Source organism: Notolabrus celidotus, chromosome 18, assembly GCF_009762535.1.
Source record: "Notolabrus celidotus isolate fNotCel1 chromosome 18, fNotCel1.pri, whole genome shotgun sequence".
NCBI lineage: Eukaryota > Metazoa > Chordata > Actinopteri > Labriformes > Labridae > Notolabrus > Notolabrus celidotus.
Genome location: NC_048289.1, coordinates 28099183 through 28117699, shown reverse-complemented (window position 1 = coordinate 28117699; position 18517 = coordinate 28099183). Strand labels below are relative to the sequence as shown.

Here is an 18517-nt window from a genome sequence, read left to right as displayed (position 1 = left end):
AAATGTTAAAGCATTAAATGCATACAATGGAATTACTTGAATGAATGACATGGACCTTAAAATCGCCCTATATCAGTAAGGTTTTAATGTCCTCCCAGTCTGCGCTCTACTTATTGTAATCTGCCGGGTGACCAGTAGGGGGCAGCAGCGCTCAACACGCCGCAGCACTAAACCTCAGAAGAAGAATCACTTCCGGTTCACTAAACAACAACAAAAATGGCGGCTTTAGCTTCAGACGAAATCCAACGTCTTGAGTATTTATCTCTGGTGTCGAAGGTTTGCACGGAGTTGGAGAATCATTTAGGGATAAGTGAAAAAGACTTAGGTAAGGTTTCGATACATGACAGCGTTGTTTGCTAACATGATCCTGTTCACGTGTAAATAAAGTCAGAGGAAGTGTGTAAACATCAGTTTCTGCTCCACAGCTGAATTCATCATCAGCCTCGCAGAAACACATCCAACGTTTGAAGAGTTTAAAGCTGTTCTTTGTCAAAATGGAGCAGATTTTACTGTGAGTTTGCATTTTCACAACACCGAACTTATTCTGTTTGTTGCCATTTCACTGTGTCTTCACATTAAACCAATGTTTTTATTCCTCAGGATACACTCACTGGGAATCTACTCAGACTTATTCACACTATGCGACCCACAGCATCTACAAGTAAAGGTACAGAACCTCCTCTAGCAATATGTAATAGTGTTTGGTGTTTATGTTCTACTGTTGCATAATCCTCTGTCTCTGATCACAGCTCATCAAACAGAGACCAAACCACCAAGTGAGAGGGACAAGCTGAAGGTGAAATACCCAGCTTTATGTAAACCAGATGATCCTGTGTGGATGGTAAGGCTTTAATGACAACATATAAACCCAAACCAGACAAATATCAAACCTAATAACTCAAACTAAAGACACACACACCTGCACTCACTCCCTATGGCCTCATTCATACCTGGTGTCAACTACCAGTCACCAAATCACACCAAATGTCATCCTCAGACTCTTTCCAAACAGAGCAGGTCTAGACCGTTCTCTATGTTCTATTATTAACAAAGACCCAACATCAAGACAGGATAAGATCCAGTCCCATCTTACAGACAGGACTCAGTCTGATCTCATCTTAATCCACCATGAGCAGAGCACTTTGCAGCATTTAGCAAGTTACATTTACAAACTTCCTTTAACAGGCAGAAACCTCCAGCAGGACCAGACTCATGTTAGACACACATCTGCTGAGACCGAGTTGGAGAGAGGGATAGAGGGAGATGAAGAGAGAGAGAGATGATAGTGAGGAGACGGATAGTAGTAGTTGTAGCAGCTGGAGTCTGGTATGTCCATAACAGCAGGCCGTCTACAGCAGAGATCTAGAGGAAACTATGAGACAAGGGAGCTCAGGGACTCCAGAAAGGTCTATGGTTAGTAACTTAAGTGACAGACAGAGAGAGGAGAGAGAGAGAGGAGAGAGGAGAGAGAGAGGAGAGAGAGAGGAGAGAGAGAGGGGAGAGAGAGAGGGGAGAGAGAAGAGAGAGAGAGAGAGGAGAGAGAGAGAGAGGAGAGAGAGAGAGAGAGAGAGAGGGAGAGAGGGAAAGACAGGATCCCAGTGTGTCAGTCTACGCCTATGGCAACAAAACTAAGAGCTGGTCCAAGCCTGACCTAGCTCTAATTATAAGCTTGATCAAAAGTAAAGTTTTACGCCAACTCTTAAAAGTAGAGGTGTAAAGGCACTTGAATGCATCCTGAGGTCTCAGTCCACATTGACCTGGCAGTGTGTTCCCTCCTGTGTCCTGGGCCACAGTAAAGAAATCTCACTCTCCCCTGTACCAACAGCGATGATCACAAGGATAAACAAGCAACTGATTTAATACTCCTCAGCTCCTTTTCATTAATAGTGTTTTTTTGTTAACTTCTGCTGTTGTTTTGAGCACATGAGGATGTACTTTATGTATTGCAGTTTCATTTGCATGAAAATGCAGCTATCTTCTGAATTTACTCAGTAAGGAAACTGTATTTAGTTGTCTCCTTAACCTAAACCACATCCTGCTCCTGGTGTCCAATCTTTGACAGTACTTTTTTTTGCAAACATCTGATCCAGTACCCAGTAATTCAGCTGCTTGGATGCTTGGAAGGAGAAATTAGGGGTCCTCTGATGCTAAAAAAAACCCAAGTCTCTGTCAGGGCTCAGAGTAATTCAAGAAAAAAATAAACAAATAAGGAAACTAAATGAACCAGAAACGATAAATGAGACTTTTCCCGTTTAAATGGAATGCATTTAAAAAGAAAGTTTCAGAAAGTAAAATACAAAAGTTAGTCGATAGGAAAGTTGGATATCAATAAAAACCCATTTCAGAAACAGCTGTTTAGAAAACATGAACTTATGGAGATTTTGTTATGAAACATATCTCCTCTCCATCAGATTTCTCCACCACATAAAGACAAAGATGATCAGCAGGTCGCAGCAGCAGCCATGAAGGAGCTGGAGATGCTGATGCCAAGCTTCGGTGGGCCGAGCTCTGATAACAGGTAAGGAAAGAAGTGAATACCTGCCATCAGGGAAAGAATCTGCTTTCTATGATTACACAAAAGGCCGCTGTATATGGGTAATGATTTGTATTTGAGACACTGGACATCTGTTTCTGTCCTCAATCATCAGGTCAGCCCAGCCTCTGCAGGGTGACAGAGGTCGAGACACTGACAGAGATGGCGGTCGTAAACGCAGCAGATCAAGAGAACGTGATGGAGAAGCAAGCACTAAGCCTAAAAGGAAACGGGTGTCTCGCTGGAGTGACCATCCACCAAGCCCTCCAAGAGACGGTGACAGCAGCAGCAACAACAACAACAAGGATGACAGCAACAACAACAACAACAACAAGAAGGATGACAGAGACTCAGACCGATGGTGTGATAGACGTGTGGATAGACCGCTGCCAGAGGAGCCGGTCGTGGGCGACATCTATGTTGGCAAAATCAGCAGTATCATGCAGTTTGGCTGTTTTGTGCAGTTAGAAGGTCTCAGGTAAGAGGCTGAGTTGCACATTAACATGCATGCACACCAATACAAAGAAACACCAGCATGAAGAGAAACATGGTCTGATATAGTATGTTGTGTTTTCAGAATCTCACAAAAACAATCCTCTACATTTGATGTCAGGATACATTTAGATTTCATTTTTTGCAACTAACTACCTCTTACCTTCTTTCATGTTTCCACCCTTGCTAAGCGTTGTTGTAACCTGCTACTGTCTGCAGAAAACGCTACGAAGGCTTGGTACACATCTCTGAGCTGCGCAAAGAAGGACGTATAGCCAACGTGGCTGATGTGGTCACCAAAAGCCAAAAAGTGAAAGTCAAGGTGCTTTCATTCACTGGAACCAAAGCCAGCCTCAGCATGAAGGTAAGCCAAGTCTAAGAGTCCAACTTCACACTGTAATGTAAGGACTCTAGATAGATCCAATCACAAACAGTGCCTGGGTGCAGATTATATGTTGGGGCTGCTTAATCTGGATGTACAGACTCCATATATACATGTAAAATCAGTACCCATGGGTTTTGGCATCAATCGTATTAGCAGGCTTTGGTGTATGCAGGAGAAAGGTCTGTATGGAGAGCAAAATCAGGCGTAACACACGTTTTAATGACATCCCAGTTCCTGTAGGCAGTAATGTTATGATGATCTATTTATCTCTATAAACAGATATCAGAATGCAATTGCTGAAAATCTGATCCAGATCAAACATTTCAAATTGAGTGATGACTCTGCAGAGTTGAACCCTCACATGCAAAGTCCACACAGAAAGGCTCCAGCTAGGATTCCAATCAGAAACCTTTTTGCTTTGTTTTGGTCACTGTGTTGATCGTGTATTGTTCCCCTCTGACTCTTCTTCCAGGATGTGGACCAGGAGACAGGTGAAGACCTGAACCCAAACAGGAAAAGGCACCTGGATGCTGCATCTGCATCTGGATCTGGAGAGGAGGCCATGAGGAACCCTGACCGCCCTGTGGAAGCCAGCATGCTGGAATTAGAGGAAAGCACAACAGATCGCAAACGGCTCACTAAGATCACCGACCTGGAGAAATGGGAAATCAAACAGGTGTTTATACGGCACAGTCTCATATAGATGGTACCTTCCCTCTCTGTTTTATTAACCGTGTAACAATAATACACGTCTCCTTTCTTTCAGATGATTGCAGCCAACGTGCTTCCCAGAGAAGAGTTCCCTGAATTTGATGAGGAGACGGGAATCCTTCCCAAAATAGACGATGATGACGGTAAAACTCTAAAAGTTGTTATTTTTTCTAATTCAAGCAAAATAGATGTTATACGGCAGTTATATATTTTATATCTTTCCCTCCACAGATGAAGACCTGGATGTTGACCTGGTTGAAGAGGAGCCACCTTTCCTGAGAGGACAGACCAAATTTAGCACCAACATGAGCCCAGTCAAAATAGTAAAGGTAAATATCCAGGATTCAGGAACCTGAGGTGTTGAGCAGATGGAGCAGATCAAACATTGTTAGAGTCTGTTTGATAAACACCATCAGAGTTTTAACTTTCCTCAGGTGTATCTGCTTCTCAGGGTCTTTAGGGTCTTTATGACGTGATTGAGACTCATTACCTGAAGTAGTTATGTAGCTGATTAAATTAGCTTTTACTTTACCCGCCTGCAGATGGTGCTCATCTACAAAAGAGGATAAGGGACAATTCATTTTTGGGGGGAGTTGAGAACAGTATAAAGATTTTTAAAGTCGTGATTTTTGTATTAAAATCAGAATTTTTAGATAAATGTTAGAATTCTGAGATAAGAATAAGAGTTCTGATATTTAAATTATAATTTTTACTTTAATTCCAGAATTCTGACTTCATATAATATTGACTTTATCTCAGAATTATTCCTTTAATCTTCGAAATCTTTCTTTAATTTCAGGATTCTAACTTTAATCTGAAAATTCTAACTTTAATCTGAAAATTCTAACTTTAATCTTAGGATTCAAACTTTAATCCCAGAATTCAAATTTTAATCCCAGAATTGTAACTTTAATCCCAGAATTGTAACTTTAATCCCAGAATTCTCAGATTAAAGTCAGAATTGTAACTTTAATCTCCAAAATCTAACTTTAATCCCAGAATTCTAACTTTAATCCCAGAATTTAAACTTTAATCCCATAATTCAAACTTTAATCCCAGAATTCTCAGATTAAAGTCAGAATTGTAACTTTAATCTCAGAATTCTAATTTAAAGCCCAGAATCCAAACTTTAATCCCAGAATTCAAACTTTAATCCCAGAATTCAAACTTTAATCCCAGAATTCTGACTTTAATCTGAGAATTGAAACTTTAATCTGAGAATTCTGACTTTAATCCCAGAAATCTAACCTTAATCTCAGAATTCAAACTTCAATCCCAGAATTCAAACTTCAATCCCAGATTTCCAACTTGTATCTGAGAATTCAAAATGTAATCCCAGCATTCTGACTTTAATCTCCAAATTTTTACTTTAATCTCAGAGTTCAGAGTTTAATTCCAGAATTGTAACTTTTTCAGATTTTTTTTTCTGTCCTAACTTCCCCCAAAATAATGTTCAGTGGCTCTTCTCCTCTCCCTTACACATCACCTCATTCCTAAATCTCTTGTTATGTTTAGTAGATCCTGTAGTCTAGACCGGGTCTGGAGTTTTTAAGCCTGATGACAAACCCTCAGCTAGATGATGATGTGGGCCTGTGTGTTCTTGTTTGCTCTTCTTTGATCTCTGATTCTTATCAGTTATCTCACATCTCATATAAAAAAGATCAGATACCTGGAAGTTTATTTGGATTTGTTTTGGATTTAAGCACTGACGTATTTCTCTGTCATCATCACACCAACACTTGTTTTTGTGTGCTCCATTAGAATCCAGATGGCTCCCTCTCTCAGGCGGCCATGATGCAGAGTGCTCTGTCTAAGGAGAGGAGAGAGCTGAAGCAGGCGGCTCGTGCAGCAGAGATGGACTGCATCCCGACCGGTCTCCACAAAAACTGGGTGGACCCGATGCCTGATTGTAAGACGGCTTATTGTTAATGATCCAGTAAAAACTGTAAACCTCTTAAATCTCTTTAACATCTAAGAACCAGCAGAGCTTTCTTTTGCCCCGGATATGTCCGCACATCGGAAACAGTTTAAAAGTAAAGAACCGTTGTCCCATCTGTCTTGTGCCAGGCCTATAACGCTGTTACTTTGTTTCTAGGGCATGACTGGAGATGCTTATCTAGCTTCCCTATGAGTTTACACTGGCGCACACACATAATATCATAATGCACTGTGACTCAGTCTTCCACAGCCTGAAGGGATAACGGAGGCTGAACAAGTTCCTTCCACCCCAGTTCCTACCTCTGACTCAGTTAAATACGGGAAGAGCTTGTTGGAAAAATTCATTATCAGTGCAGTTCATCTCGCTCAAATTGAATCCTAGATTGTAGGAGGTTATTGTGGATCTTAAATCAGGACTCCCTGTTCCTCTCCTGTGCAGATGAAGGAAGGCAGATCGCTGCCAACATGAGAGGCATTGGTGCGATGCCGCCCGATCTCCCGGCGTGGAAACGATACGCCTTCGGAGGGAACCAGGTGTCGTACGGCAAGAAGACCGAGCTCTCCATCCTGCAGCAGAGAGAGAGCCTGCCTATCTACAAGCTGAAGGAGCAGCTGGTTCAGGTACGAGCAGAGGACAGATCAGAGATTCTCTACAACATCCAGAGGCCACTGGTCTAAAAGGCCTTTAAAAACAGTGTCATAACTTCCCCCTGGTAGACTTTTTGTCAGATTAAACAGACCCAGAGTTTTGTGAGTTATCACAAATGCTCATGCAACAGATGCTCTTATACCATTCACACTCTCCCCTGTAATGGAAAGCAGGAAGTGTGTATGTATGCTGATCTTAGACTGCATAAAACATTGATGTAGTCTCAGTGATGTCACCCTCCTGTCTCTGAAGAGGCTTTATGAAGTTAAAGGATAGTGACGCCATATTTGAAATGACTCCAACTCTCTTTAGCTAATCTAGAAACCAGCAGAGGAAGAGTTAAGGTGGGCCTTAGGCCTCCTTACAAACAGAAACAACGCTCCCACCTGTCAATCAAACCAGACACATAATAATAATAATGATGATGATGATGCAAAAATGATGCAACGCCTGAAGATCATCACAACAGATACACTTCTCTTCTCTTCTGTTATATTTCATTCTTTTCTCTTCTCTTTCATTCCCTTTTTTCTCTTCTCTCTTCCCATTGCCTTCTCTTCTCTTCCCTTCTGTTCTCTTTCCTTCTCTTCACTTCTCTGCCATTTCCTCCCCTTCTCTCCTCTTCCCTTCTTTCCTCCCCTTCTCTCCTCCCCTTCTCTCCTCTTCTCTTCCCTTCTGTTCTCTTCTTCCCTCCCCTTCTCTCCTCTTCTCTTCCCTTCTGTTCTCTTCTTCCCTCCCATTCTCTCCTCGTCTCTTCCCTTCTGTTCTCTTCTTCCCTTCCCTTCCTTTCTCTCCTCTTCTCTTCCCTTCTTCCTTTTCCCTCTCTTCTCTTTTCTTCTATTCCTTTCTTCCCATCCCTTCTCTTCTCTTTTCTTTTCTTTTCTACTCTTCTCTTCTCTTCTGCTATATTTCATTCTCTTCTCTTCTCTTCCTTTTTCTTTTCTTTTCTTTTCTTATTTTCTCTTCTCTTTCATTCCCTTTTTTCTCTTCTCTTCCCATTGCCTTCTCTTCTATTCCCTTCTTCTCTTCTCTTCCCTTCTGTTCTATTCTTCCCTTCCCTTCTCTCCTCTTCTCTTCCCTTCTTCCTTTTCCCTCTCTTCTCTTTTCTTCTATTCCTTTCTTCCCATCCCATCTCTTCTCTTCTCTTTTCTTCTCTTCCTTTCTTTCCATCCCATCTCTTCTCTTCTCTTTTCTTCTCTTCTCTTTTCTTCTCTTCCTTTCTTCCCATCCCATCTCTTCTCTTCCCTTCTCTTCTCTTTCATACCACCTATGCCATCACTGCTGTCACTTCTTCTGCCTTGTTGTCAGCACTAACGTAACAGTAACCACCTTCAGTGTCTTTTGTTTACGGCCTGAGCTGTACGGTGTTCCCTGTGGAATTATCCCCAAGTGGACACTCAAGGAACTGCAGTTTTCTGCCTTCCATGTTGGCTTCACTTTTGAACACCAGAAGTCGTCATGTGACGCTGCTTCAAAAGAGAGGAGCTAATAATTCATGAATGGAGTTGATTCCACTGCAGAAGAGACTTGATGAGCTAAGAGCAGACCTGTCTTCAACCTGAGCTGTCAGTGAACCAGTGTTTTAGTTTCTGCATACTTCACCGATCCACTCTTTGTCTCGACAGGCTGTCCACGACAACCAGATCATGATCGTAGTTGGAGAAACCGGTTCTGGTAAGACCACGCAGATCACCCAGTACCTCGCAGAGGCCGGGTACACCGCCCGGGGTAAGATCGGCTGTACGCAGCCTCGTCGTGTGGCCGCCATGTCCGTGGCCAAGAGAGTCTCTGAGGAGTACGGCTGCCGTCTGGGTCAAGAGGTGAGTCATCTTCTTCCCAGAAATCTGTCATCGGAGGATTTTCTTTCCTTTTAAATAAGATAACCTTCAACTTCCCCTTAATCTTCATCTCAGGTTGGCTACACGATCCGTTTTGAGGACTGCACCTGCACAGAAACCGTAATCAAGTACATGACTCACGGCATGCTGCAAAGGGAGTGTCTGATCGACCCGGACATGAGCCAGTATTCCCTCATCATGCTGGACGAGGCCCATGAGAGGACCATCCACACTGATGTTCTGTTCGGCCTTCTCAAAAAGGTTCTCTACTTTCTAAACAGCGCTCATAAACCTTGTTAAGTACATCATATGACCTCATGGCGTACGATAACCGCCTCTCTCTCTTTCAGACGATACTGAAACGCAAAGACCTGAAGCTGATTGTGTCATCAGCGACTCTGGACGCAGTGAAGTTCTCCCAGTATTTCTTTGAAGCTCCCATCTTTACCATCCCAGGAAGGACGTTTCCAGTTGAGGTCCTGTACACCAAAGAGCCTGAGACGGACTACCTGGATGCCAGCCTCATCACTGCCATGCAGATTCATCTAACCGAGCCTCCAGGTATCAAGTTTTGTTTCTGTCCAATAAAAAGCAATCTGAATGAGCTTCAAAACCAAAGCATTCACTCACTCCCTCTCCTTCGTGCAGGTGACATCCTGGTGTTTCTGACGGGACAGGAGGAGATCGACACGGCTTGTGAGATCCTGTATGAGAGGATGAAGTCTCTGGGGCCGGATGTTCCTGAGCTCATCATTCTGCCGGTCTATTCTGCTCTGCCCAGTGAGATGCAGACCAGGATCTTTGACCCTGCACCTCCAGGCAGCAGAAAGGTATAAAATGCATCAGTTCTTATTTTTGTTACAAAGTTAGAGTACCAGGTTTTAATATTTGGACCATTAGGCGGCTTTTAAGCGCAGAATGAATCATAAACCTTAAAGATGAATCTATAACTGATCCCCTTCCTGTTCTCCATCAGGTCATCATCGCCACAAACATCGCAGAGACGTCTCTAACTATCGATGGAATCTACTACGTGGTGGACCCCGGCTTTGTCAAACAGGTCGTGTATAATTCCAAGACGGGCATTGATCAGCTGGTGGTGACTCCCATCTCACAGGTACATTTGACATTTTCCTCCCTGATGAACTCAGTGGTTTTAAGGATTTGACTCTCTTTCCCTTCATAACATGATCCTTTAACAATTCTCTGATTTGTTTTCAGGCTCAAGCCAAGCAGAGGTCCGGTCGAGCCGGGAGGACAGGCCCCGGGAAGTGTTACAGGCTCTACACAGAGAGAGCCTACAGAGACGAGATGCTGGTCTCTAATGTCCCTGAGATCCAGAGGACCAACTTGGCCAGCACTGTGCTCTCTCTGAAGGTAATGATCAGACTGTTTCAAGCACCTCAACTCAACTTTATTTATATATCACCTTTCATACATACAAGCATGCAGCCCAGAGTGCTTCACAAAAAAAGAGACAGAAAACAACAGAAATGGTAAAATAATAAAAGACATGATCTGGAAAAAATACTTAAAAATAAGATAAAAATAATACATTCAAATTAATAAAATAAATAAGAGAAGAAGGCAAAATTAAAAAACATTTAAAGTTAAAAAGATCAGATAAATACAATGAATAAATAGATAACTTAATACATTTTAAAATAAGGATTATAATAATGCAGTCAAGGGCTTAAAATAAATTAATACTAATTAAAAGCCAGATTAAATAGGTACATCTTAAGTTTACATTAAAAAACATGCAGAGAGCTCCCCATTCTGATTTCAGGATGCAGAGTTTTACCGTTTTGATGCATAAAAACAGAAAGCTCTCTGACTGCTGCTCCTCCAGAAATATATTCAATAAGCATTATAATTATTGTCAGTGTAATGTTTTTCCTCCTTTTTCCTCTCCTCCTCTCTCCAGGCCATGGGCATCAACGACCTCCTTGCTTTCGACTTCATGGACGCTCCTCCCATGGAGACTCTGATCATAGCCATGGAACAGCTCTACACTCTGGGCGCACTGGATGACGAAGGCTTACTCACACGGCTGGGAAGAAGGGTGAGGACAGTTAGAAAATCTTATGAGCTCAGATTGCACTTTGTTGTCCAGACGTGGTTTTCATGCATTAAGTGTGTGTTCTGTTTCAGATGGCTGAGTTTCCTCTGGAGCCCATGCTGTGTAAGATGCTGATCATGTCCGTCCACCTCGGCTGCAGTGAAGAGATGCTCACCATCGTCTCCATGCTGTCTGTGCAGAACATCTTCTACAGACCCAAGGTGGGCTGTGCATTATGTTTGATGTCAGAGGGGGCAGGTTTCTTCATTTTGGCTACATTTGTTGACAGGAAATACAAAATACTGTACCTATTACCCTCTACAGAGACTTAATGCTCACTTAGAGCAGGGAAGGCTAAAGGCCCGCCTCTTTACCTCACACTAGCTCGACAGACGTTAGGTCAGGGGTGTCAAACTCATTTCAGTTCAGGGGCCACATTCAGCCCAATTTGATCTCAAGTGGGCCGGACCTGTAAAATCACAACATAATAACCTATAAATAACAAAAGCTCTAAATGTTTCCCTTTGTTTGCAAAAAAAAAGTACAAGTACATTTTGAAAATGTTTATATTTCATGAACTAACTTTTTACAAAAACAGCTGTTGTATTTCTCGCCATGAGGAGTCTCATATAGGGCCATATATTATATTCTTTAAGCCCTGAAACCTGCTGTAAACACACCAAACACACAGGTTACCCATCCACCTGACAGAGTGCAATGTTTACTGCAAAAGAACGGATAGATTATACTAGACCTTTATGGACCCCCCAGCCGGTCCAAAAAGTCTATGATTTTCCACCGGATTATGCAAACTGCAAATATTCTTTTTCCTCACTTTATGGAAAAAAAGTCCCAGAGTGCCATTCAGGTGCCCCCCCTGTAGGACAAAATTGAAATACCAGTTACATTGATTGAAAAATTGCAGTCAATGTCTTCTCTGTAATTTCAAAAGTCAACCTGTGGGCCGGATTGGAACCTCCGGCGGGCCGGTTTTGGCCCGCGGGCCGTATGTTTGACACCCCTGCGTTAGGCTGAGTTGAGCATTTCCAATATGGCACCACGGATACTACGTCCATTAATTCTACAGTCTATGCTCTGAACTGGTTGATCAAATTGTGACTCATGTACGAAAACAACATTAAAGCATGTTTCAAGGCAACATCTTGGATAAGCTTTGTGAAATAACAACAAAACATCCTCAATACTTAAAAACAAAACTTCATCCCTTACCTTCCAGGACAAGCAGGCCCTCGCTGATCAGAGAAAGACAAAGTTCTTCCAGCCTGAAGGAGACCACCTCACCCTGCTGGCCGTCTACAACTCCTGGAAGAACAACAAGTTCTCCAACCCCTGGTGCTTCGAAAACTTCATCCAAGCTCGCTCCTTGAAGAGAGCCCAGGACATCCGTAAACAGATGCTGAGCATCATGGACAGGTGAGGATGTGTTTCCAAACGATACATCATTTTGGACACGGTGATTTAATTTGTCTTGGATGTATCAATGCCTATGACTTCATGAAGTCTGTGAAAAATAAAAATCTAATTCAGCTCATTTAAAGTTCAGTGCTCAAATATTAAACCACACAAACTCTCCTCAGACACAAGCTGGACGTGATCACGTGTGGAAAAGCTTCAATGCGCGTCCAGAAGGCGATCTGCAGCGGCTTCTTCAGGAACGCTGCGAGGAAGCATCCCCATGATGGATACCGTACCCTGATCGACCAGCAGGTGGTGTACCTGCACCCGTCCAGCACGCTCTTCAACCGGCAGCCTGAATGGTGAGTCCTGTTCAAAGACGGCTTCAGATGGTGTGAGGAGTCGTTACTTCAGACTCTAAAATACCACTGATATTATTAAACCGAGTGTTTCCTGTCTTTCTGTGGAACGATTCATGAACTGCATGAATTTCTGGTTTTATCAGAAGTATGAAGAGATTAGATGGGGAAGTCAATCCACAGGAATTTCATCAATGCAGTGTCTAAATATTTGCCTTTAAAGTTAAAGGTGACATATCATGCAAAATCGACTTTTTAATGGTTCTCTACCTGAAATATGTTTCCCTGTCTACAAACCCCCCGAGAATGAAAAAAATCCATTCTGCCCCTGTTCTGATTTCTCCACCTTTCTGTAAATGTGTGTGAAACGAGCCGTTTCAGACTTCAGTGTTTTTGTTACTTAACAACAATATCCGGTCTGTCACGGAGTCAGAGCTCAGAGCTTGTTCAGCCCATAGACTGTATAAAATAATACTGAATCCCTCCTCTGTTTTTCATTACCTGCACAAATGTGTGCTAACAAGGAGCTTAGGAGGGAGGCATGCTAGTTGTAGGCTGTCTTAATAAACACAAAGGTCGGTTTTACTCCCCACGTCTGCCGATTTAAAGATCTAGTGGATGATTTTTATTTTCAATGGAAAAGTGCTAGCGCTAGCATAGCTACATGTCGTAGCTGTAGCTGTAGCTGTAGCTGTAGCTGTAGCTGTAGCTGTAGCTGTAGCTGTAGCTGTAGCTGTAGCTGTAGCTGTGTACTAAGACATATGTCTACATACTGACAAATAAAACAACAAGAAACACTAAATCTGTGACCAATCCTTCAGAAAGGTCCTGCTGCCTTTCTGGCAGAGGTCGGTTTTACTCCCCACGTCTGCAGATTTGAAGATCTAGTGGATGATTTTTATTTGTCATGGATAAGTGCTAGCGCTAATTAGCATAGCCACATAGCTACATGTTCATAGCTGTAGCTGTAGCTGTGTACCAAGACACACGTCAACATACTGACAAATAAAACAACAAGAAACACTAAATCTGTGACCAATCCTTCAGAAAGGTCCTGCTACAGGCGCCTCTCCGTCAGGATCAGATTCTGGATCAGATTCAGAGGGTTGAAGTAACGTGATCTCTGAGCATCTGTGTATATTCAGCCAACATGTAAACATTAGATCAACGTGCTGGACAGCCAAGGCACATCCACTTCCTGAGGGGGCGTGGTCAGAGAGAAAACAGAGTGTTCTGAGGAGGACTGAAGAAGAGGGCTTTACAGGCAGACCAAAATCTGATTTCAAAGTGTTTTTTTGAGCATAAACTTTAAAGACATGTTTTGGGGACCTCTTAGACCAATATATATTGATGAAAAAAGCGTGAAAAAAACAACCCCTACCAGAAAGGCAGCAGGTCCTTTCTGAAGGATTGGTCACAGATTCTGTGTTTCTTGTTGTTTTATTTGTCAGCATGTAGACGTGTGTCTTGGTACACAGCTACAGCTATGAACATGTAGCTATGTGGCTATGCTAACTAGCGCTAGCACTTATCCATGATAAATAAAAATCATCCACTAGATCTTCAAATCTGCAGACGTGGGGAGTAAAACCGACCTTTGTGTTTATTAAGACAGCCTACAACTAGCATGCCTCCCTCCTAAGCTCCTTGTTAGCACACATGTGTGCAGGGAATGAAAAACAGAGAAGTTGAGTTGTATTTTATACAGTCTCTGTGCTGAACAAGCTCCGAGCTCTGACTTCCTGTTACAGACCGGATGTCGTTGTGACGTATGAAAAAAACTGAAAACTGAAACGGCTCGTTTCAGCACACATTTACAGAAAGGTGGAGAAATCAGAACAGGGGCAGAATGGATTCTTTTCCTTTTCAGGGGGTTTGTAAAATCCATCTTTTTTTTAAATGTCTTGCCATTATTTTATTTCTGCTTCTTTCTTGTTTTCAATCGCTGTAAAGCACTTTGAATTGCATTTGATTTGTATGAAAGGTGCTTTATAAATAAAGCTTGATTGATTGATTGATTTAAAAATAAATACATCATGACAGATGGAGATACAAGGTTTCTGCACGACAGCAGTGATTTGGGATTCACTAAAAATTGGTGGCAGTGATTGTTTCTGCAGGCTTCCTGCTGTCTGCTTGTCTGTCTTATTGATTTGCTTTGTTCACAACTTTTAGGCTTCAACCTTTGGATAGTGTTTGTTTATCTTCAGATGTAAGGTGACTCTGTCTCTGAAGGGACTTATTGGTGTCACCACACAGAGAAGGGCCATCTGTACCTGATCCTACATCTCCTGCTCATCAAACCTTAAAGTTTCTAGTTGCATATTAATGTTTTTATTGATTGAATGTTTTCTTCCAGCTCTGTTAGTCACTGAAAAGCTCCCTTGTTTTATCTTTATTTATAATTAACTGTGTTTCATCCTCTCTCTTCCTCCTGCAGGCTCGTGTACCATGAGTTAGTGCTGACCACCAAAGAGTACATGCGTGAGGTGACCACCATCGACCCGCGCTGGCTGGTCGAGTTCGCCCCGGCGTTCTACAGAGTCGGGGACCCGACTCGTCTCAGCCGGCAGAAGAGGCTGCAGAAACTAGAACCTCTCTACAACCGATACGAGGAACCGAACGCCTGGAGGATCTCCCGTGCCTTCAGACGACGCTGAAGAGCCACCGTGCCTTAGACTAACCCCGTCTGAACACCAGGTGGACAAACTCCCTAACACACATACTGACCCAGCCGGCTAACGGCTGAACAGACACTTTGGAGTTCAATGTTATTATAACAACCTGTTAGCAGAAATACGGTAATCAAACCTTCATTATTCATCTCACTGAATGGCCTCTTAATATTTAAATGGTCAGTAATCCTTCATTTTGCCTTCTTGGGGATGTCATTACCAGAGTCAGGAGGAAAACCTGAAGTTATGAGCGTTACTTGTGTTGTATTTTCTATGAAACCGTTCACCTTTGGTTATTTTCAGTTTGACTTTTAGCTGAAAACTTGATATTTGTTTTTGATAATCGCAGATAAACACTGACCGCACTTTTAAATGCTGCTGCCTCTGAATTATTCCTTCTTGTCTGCATGGATATGAGCAAATATGGAACTTATTTTATTGTTTGTTTGGACCAAAAATAGATTTTCAAACAGACATGCTTCGACTATTTTTGTGCATTCATTCAATACATAGGGACCTCACAATGAGCTCGATTGGCTTCTAGTAGTAGCTTTAGAATGAATGTGCAGACATGGAGGATGTCTTTATTTTAGGAGTAGGAAAGCAAGTACAGTAAAACCCTGAGTATGTGTGCACCGGTATTTAAGATGCAGCTTGTTTTTGGAATAATGTTTATCATCCTGCAAGAAGACTTCGACATAATTCCACCAGATCCATGTCCAGTCCGTCTTCGATCCGTCATGGCACCAGTTCTGATCTGTATCTTAAATATTACACTTCCTGTGGCCATAAATTCTTAACAAAACCCCAAATCAGAGAGAACAGAATTTTCAATTTCCATTACTCCAGATGGAAGTTAGCTTGTTACCTGAAACACTACCAACATATATTCTGCTTCCTCTCTGATCCGTCACAGCACTGGATCTGATCGGTTTCTATTCTAGTCAATGTGTTAACTTCCACTGGATCCACTCCGTTGCGTTCTGGTTGCGTCTCTGATTGAGCAGGTTGGACCTCTCCGGATCAGATACACAAGACTTCTATTTTTGCTGGATGCCGGAGCACGACGCATCAATCTCAACAGATCAGATGGAGTGGGACAGGAAGTGAGACACCAAGGGTCAAGCCAGGACATTTACGCCCCTGTTTGACCTCGTCTGCAACACACTGAGGAGGAATGGTGGAGCAAAGTCACTCTGATGTACTGTGTAAATGCCATGTCTCTTGCGCTATAATCCAACGTGAAATCACACACTAGAGCACTGATGTTACGTCATTGCAAAAAAGAAAAGAAAGTAGTGGCTTCCCAGCCAATCAGGGGGACAGAGGGTCGGGGAGTAGCTCTGATTGGTCTGTGATAGTTAGGGATGCACCTACTTTTTAGGTCCCGATACCGATATCGATACCTGGGCTTTGGTATCCGCCGATACCGATACTAGCCGATGGTATTGATTTAACAATCTCAAATGTGAGGATAGAATCATGTTTTGGCAACTTCAGGCTTTTCTGACTTGATGGTGAACTGTACCTGGGTTCCCAGTGCTAAACCAGAGGCTAGAATCCCTTAATTCAGGGGTGTCAAACATGCGGCCCGCGGGCCAAAACCAGCCCGCCAAAGGTTCAAATCCGGCCCGCGGAACCACTTTGCAAGGTGAAGAAATTACAGAACACATTAACTGGAATTTTTCAATGAAAGTAACTACTATTTCAGATTTGTCCTCTGGGGGGTCACATAAAATCATAGGAGTAAACCAAAACCTGAACAATGCTTTTTTTCTTAAAGTGAGAAGATAGATTACTTGCTATTTGCAAAATTCAGTTGAGATCAGGCGGCAACCTCTGGTCTATAAAATATGAGTCCCATGTGGAAGTGCTAAAAACTGCAGTTCATTGAGGATCCGCTTGAGGCTGGCTCAAGACGATCTTTACAGTAGAAATTAACATGTTTACAGCCTGGTACAAAAGAGGGGTGTAGTCTGGATAGCAAATCGGCACACACTGTAGGGGTTGAGTTTTTTTCTAATGCAGCAATTTGGAAGATATTGAGATTATGAGTCTTCCAATGAGAGGCACAGCTGACTTTACTGACAGGCGGGAACACTGTAGTTGTTGGCTAGTCAGCCAGCCTCTTCACGTCAGCTTGACAGCAGTCGAGCAGCATATTTTTTACAGTCTGTGGTGCTGACTGAGTGAACCAGAAGCTGAAAAGTTTTTTTTTCAGGACTTTTTTTCTCAAAGTGATAAAATAAATGACTTGCTGTTTGCATAATCCGATTGAGATTAATAAAGATTTTTTTGGGCACTATAAGATGATCCACTTACTACTAACACTAGCACTACACCGCTGCATACAACACTGTCCAGCAAGCAAACTGTTCATGCTGGAACTGAGGAGTCCAAAATAGTCAACTTTACCTTCTTCATTATTATAATCTATCTGTTCTTTTGCAGTAAACATTAAATTAAAGAGCAAAAGCCCACTGTGAGACTCATCATGGCAAAAAAGACCATACAAACATATTATGTTATGATTTTGCTGGTCCGACCCACTTCAGATCAATTTGGGCTGTGTGTGGCCCCTGAACTGAAATGAGTTTGACACCCCTGCCTTTATTTCAAGGATCAGAACCAATTAAATCCAGTAACCTGTCCGATTTTTCACACTTTGAAGCCACTAATAGAAGGTTTCTTCCTTCCTCCTTTGCAGTACGCTACAGCGGACATAAACTTCTTCCTTTGGGCTTCCATTATATTTTTCAGTGTGACTGCCATCCGTTGAAACATTACCGCTGCACATGTTGCAGGTTTCTGCTGGAGTTGTTAGCAAAAGAAGTGTGACATGCACTTAAACTGCAGAGTCTCTGGAGTTATCCTCCATCATGCTCCACCGGGCAAAAATGCACAGACCGGCCGGCGCTGATGACGTAGGAGACACACATGGCTGTTGTAAACACAGAAAAGCATAGAACTGAGATGAATAGATCTGCCATATGGATCGGCATTATATACCGGCCCTTTGTCACTGATATCCGATCTAGCTTTTGGAGTCTGATCTAGCCGATATCCGATACCAGGATCGGATCGGTGCATCCCTAGTGATAACGGGGATGAGGGGAATAATAACATTGCTTGATACAAAGGCTTTGGAAAACAGCGATTTCGCCATAATCTAAAATTACTTCACTTACAGATGAGTACAGATGGGTATGATGACCTTTTCTTAAAACGCAGCAGAAAACAAGTAGTTTTTTTACATCATTCCTACCAACAGCAGCTTTAAGTTTTAAAAAAGTGCCTCATACACCGACTTTTATGGGATGTGTGTTTTTTTTTCTTTAAATGATTCCTTTCAGAGTCTAATCTGTTTGTTATTGTTTCTCATAAACCTCCTCACTTATAAAAAGAAATGAGTGAAAAAGTCCCACATGCGACTCAAAGGAAAGAAAAGAAAACACGTCA

General features: G+C 42.4%; 1 protein-coding gene across 1 annotated transcript; it reads left to right on the top strand.

The window, feature by feature from the left end:
• Positions 1-179: 179 nt before the first annotated feature.
• Positions 180-15532, top strand: LOC117829853 (ATP-dependent RNA helicase DHX8-like). The gene is made up of 23 exons (XM_034707569.1): positions 180-325; positions 426-511; positions 601-667; positions 750-841; positions 2412-2518; positions 2649-3011; positions 3245-3389; positions 3883-4086; positions 4177-4264; positions 4353-4450; positions 5883-6030; positions 6499-6680; positions 8334-8528; positions 8622-8807; positions 8897-9107; positions 9195-9376; positions 9523-9663; positions 9768-9923; positions 10474-10611; positions 10701-10829; positions 11846-12042; positions 12207-12386; positions 14824-15532. Exons 1-23 carry the CDS (start codon positions 217-219, stop codon positions 15041-15043), a joined length of 3624 nt encoding a protein of 1207 aa, XP_034563460.1. The 5' UTR covers positions 180-216; the 3' UTR covers positions 15044-15532.
• Positions 15533-18517: the final 2985 nt, after the last annotated feature.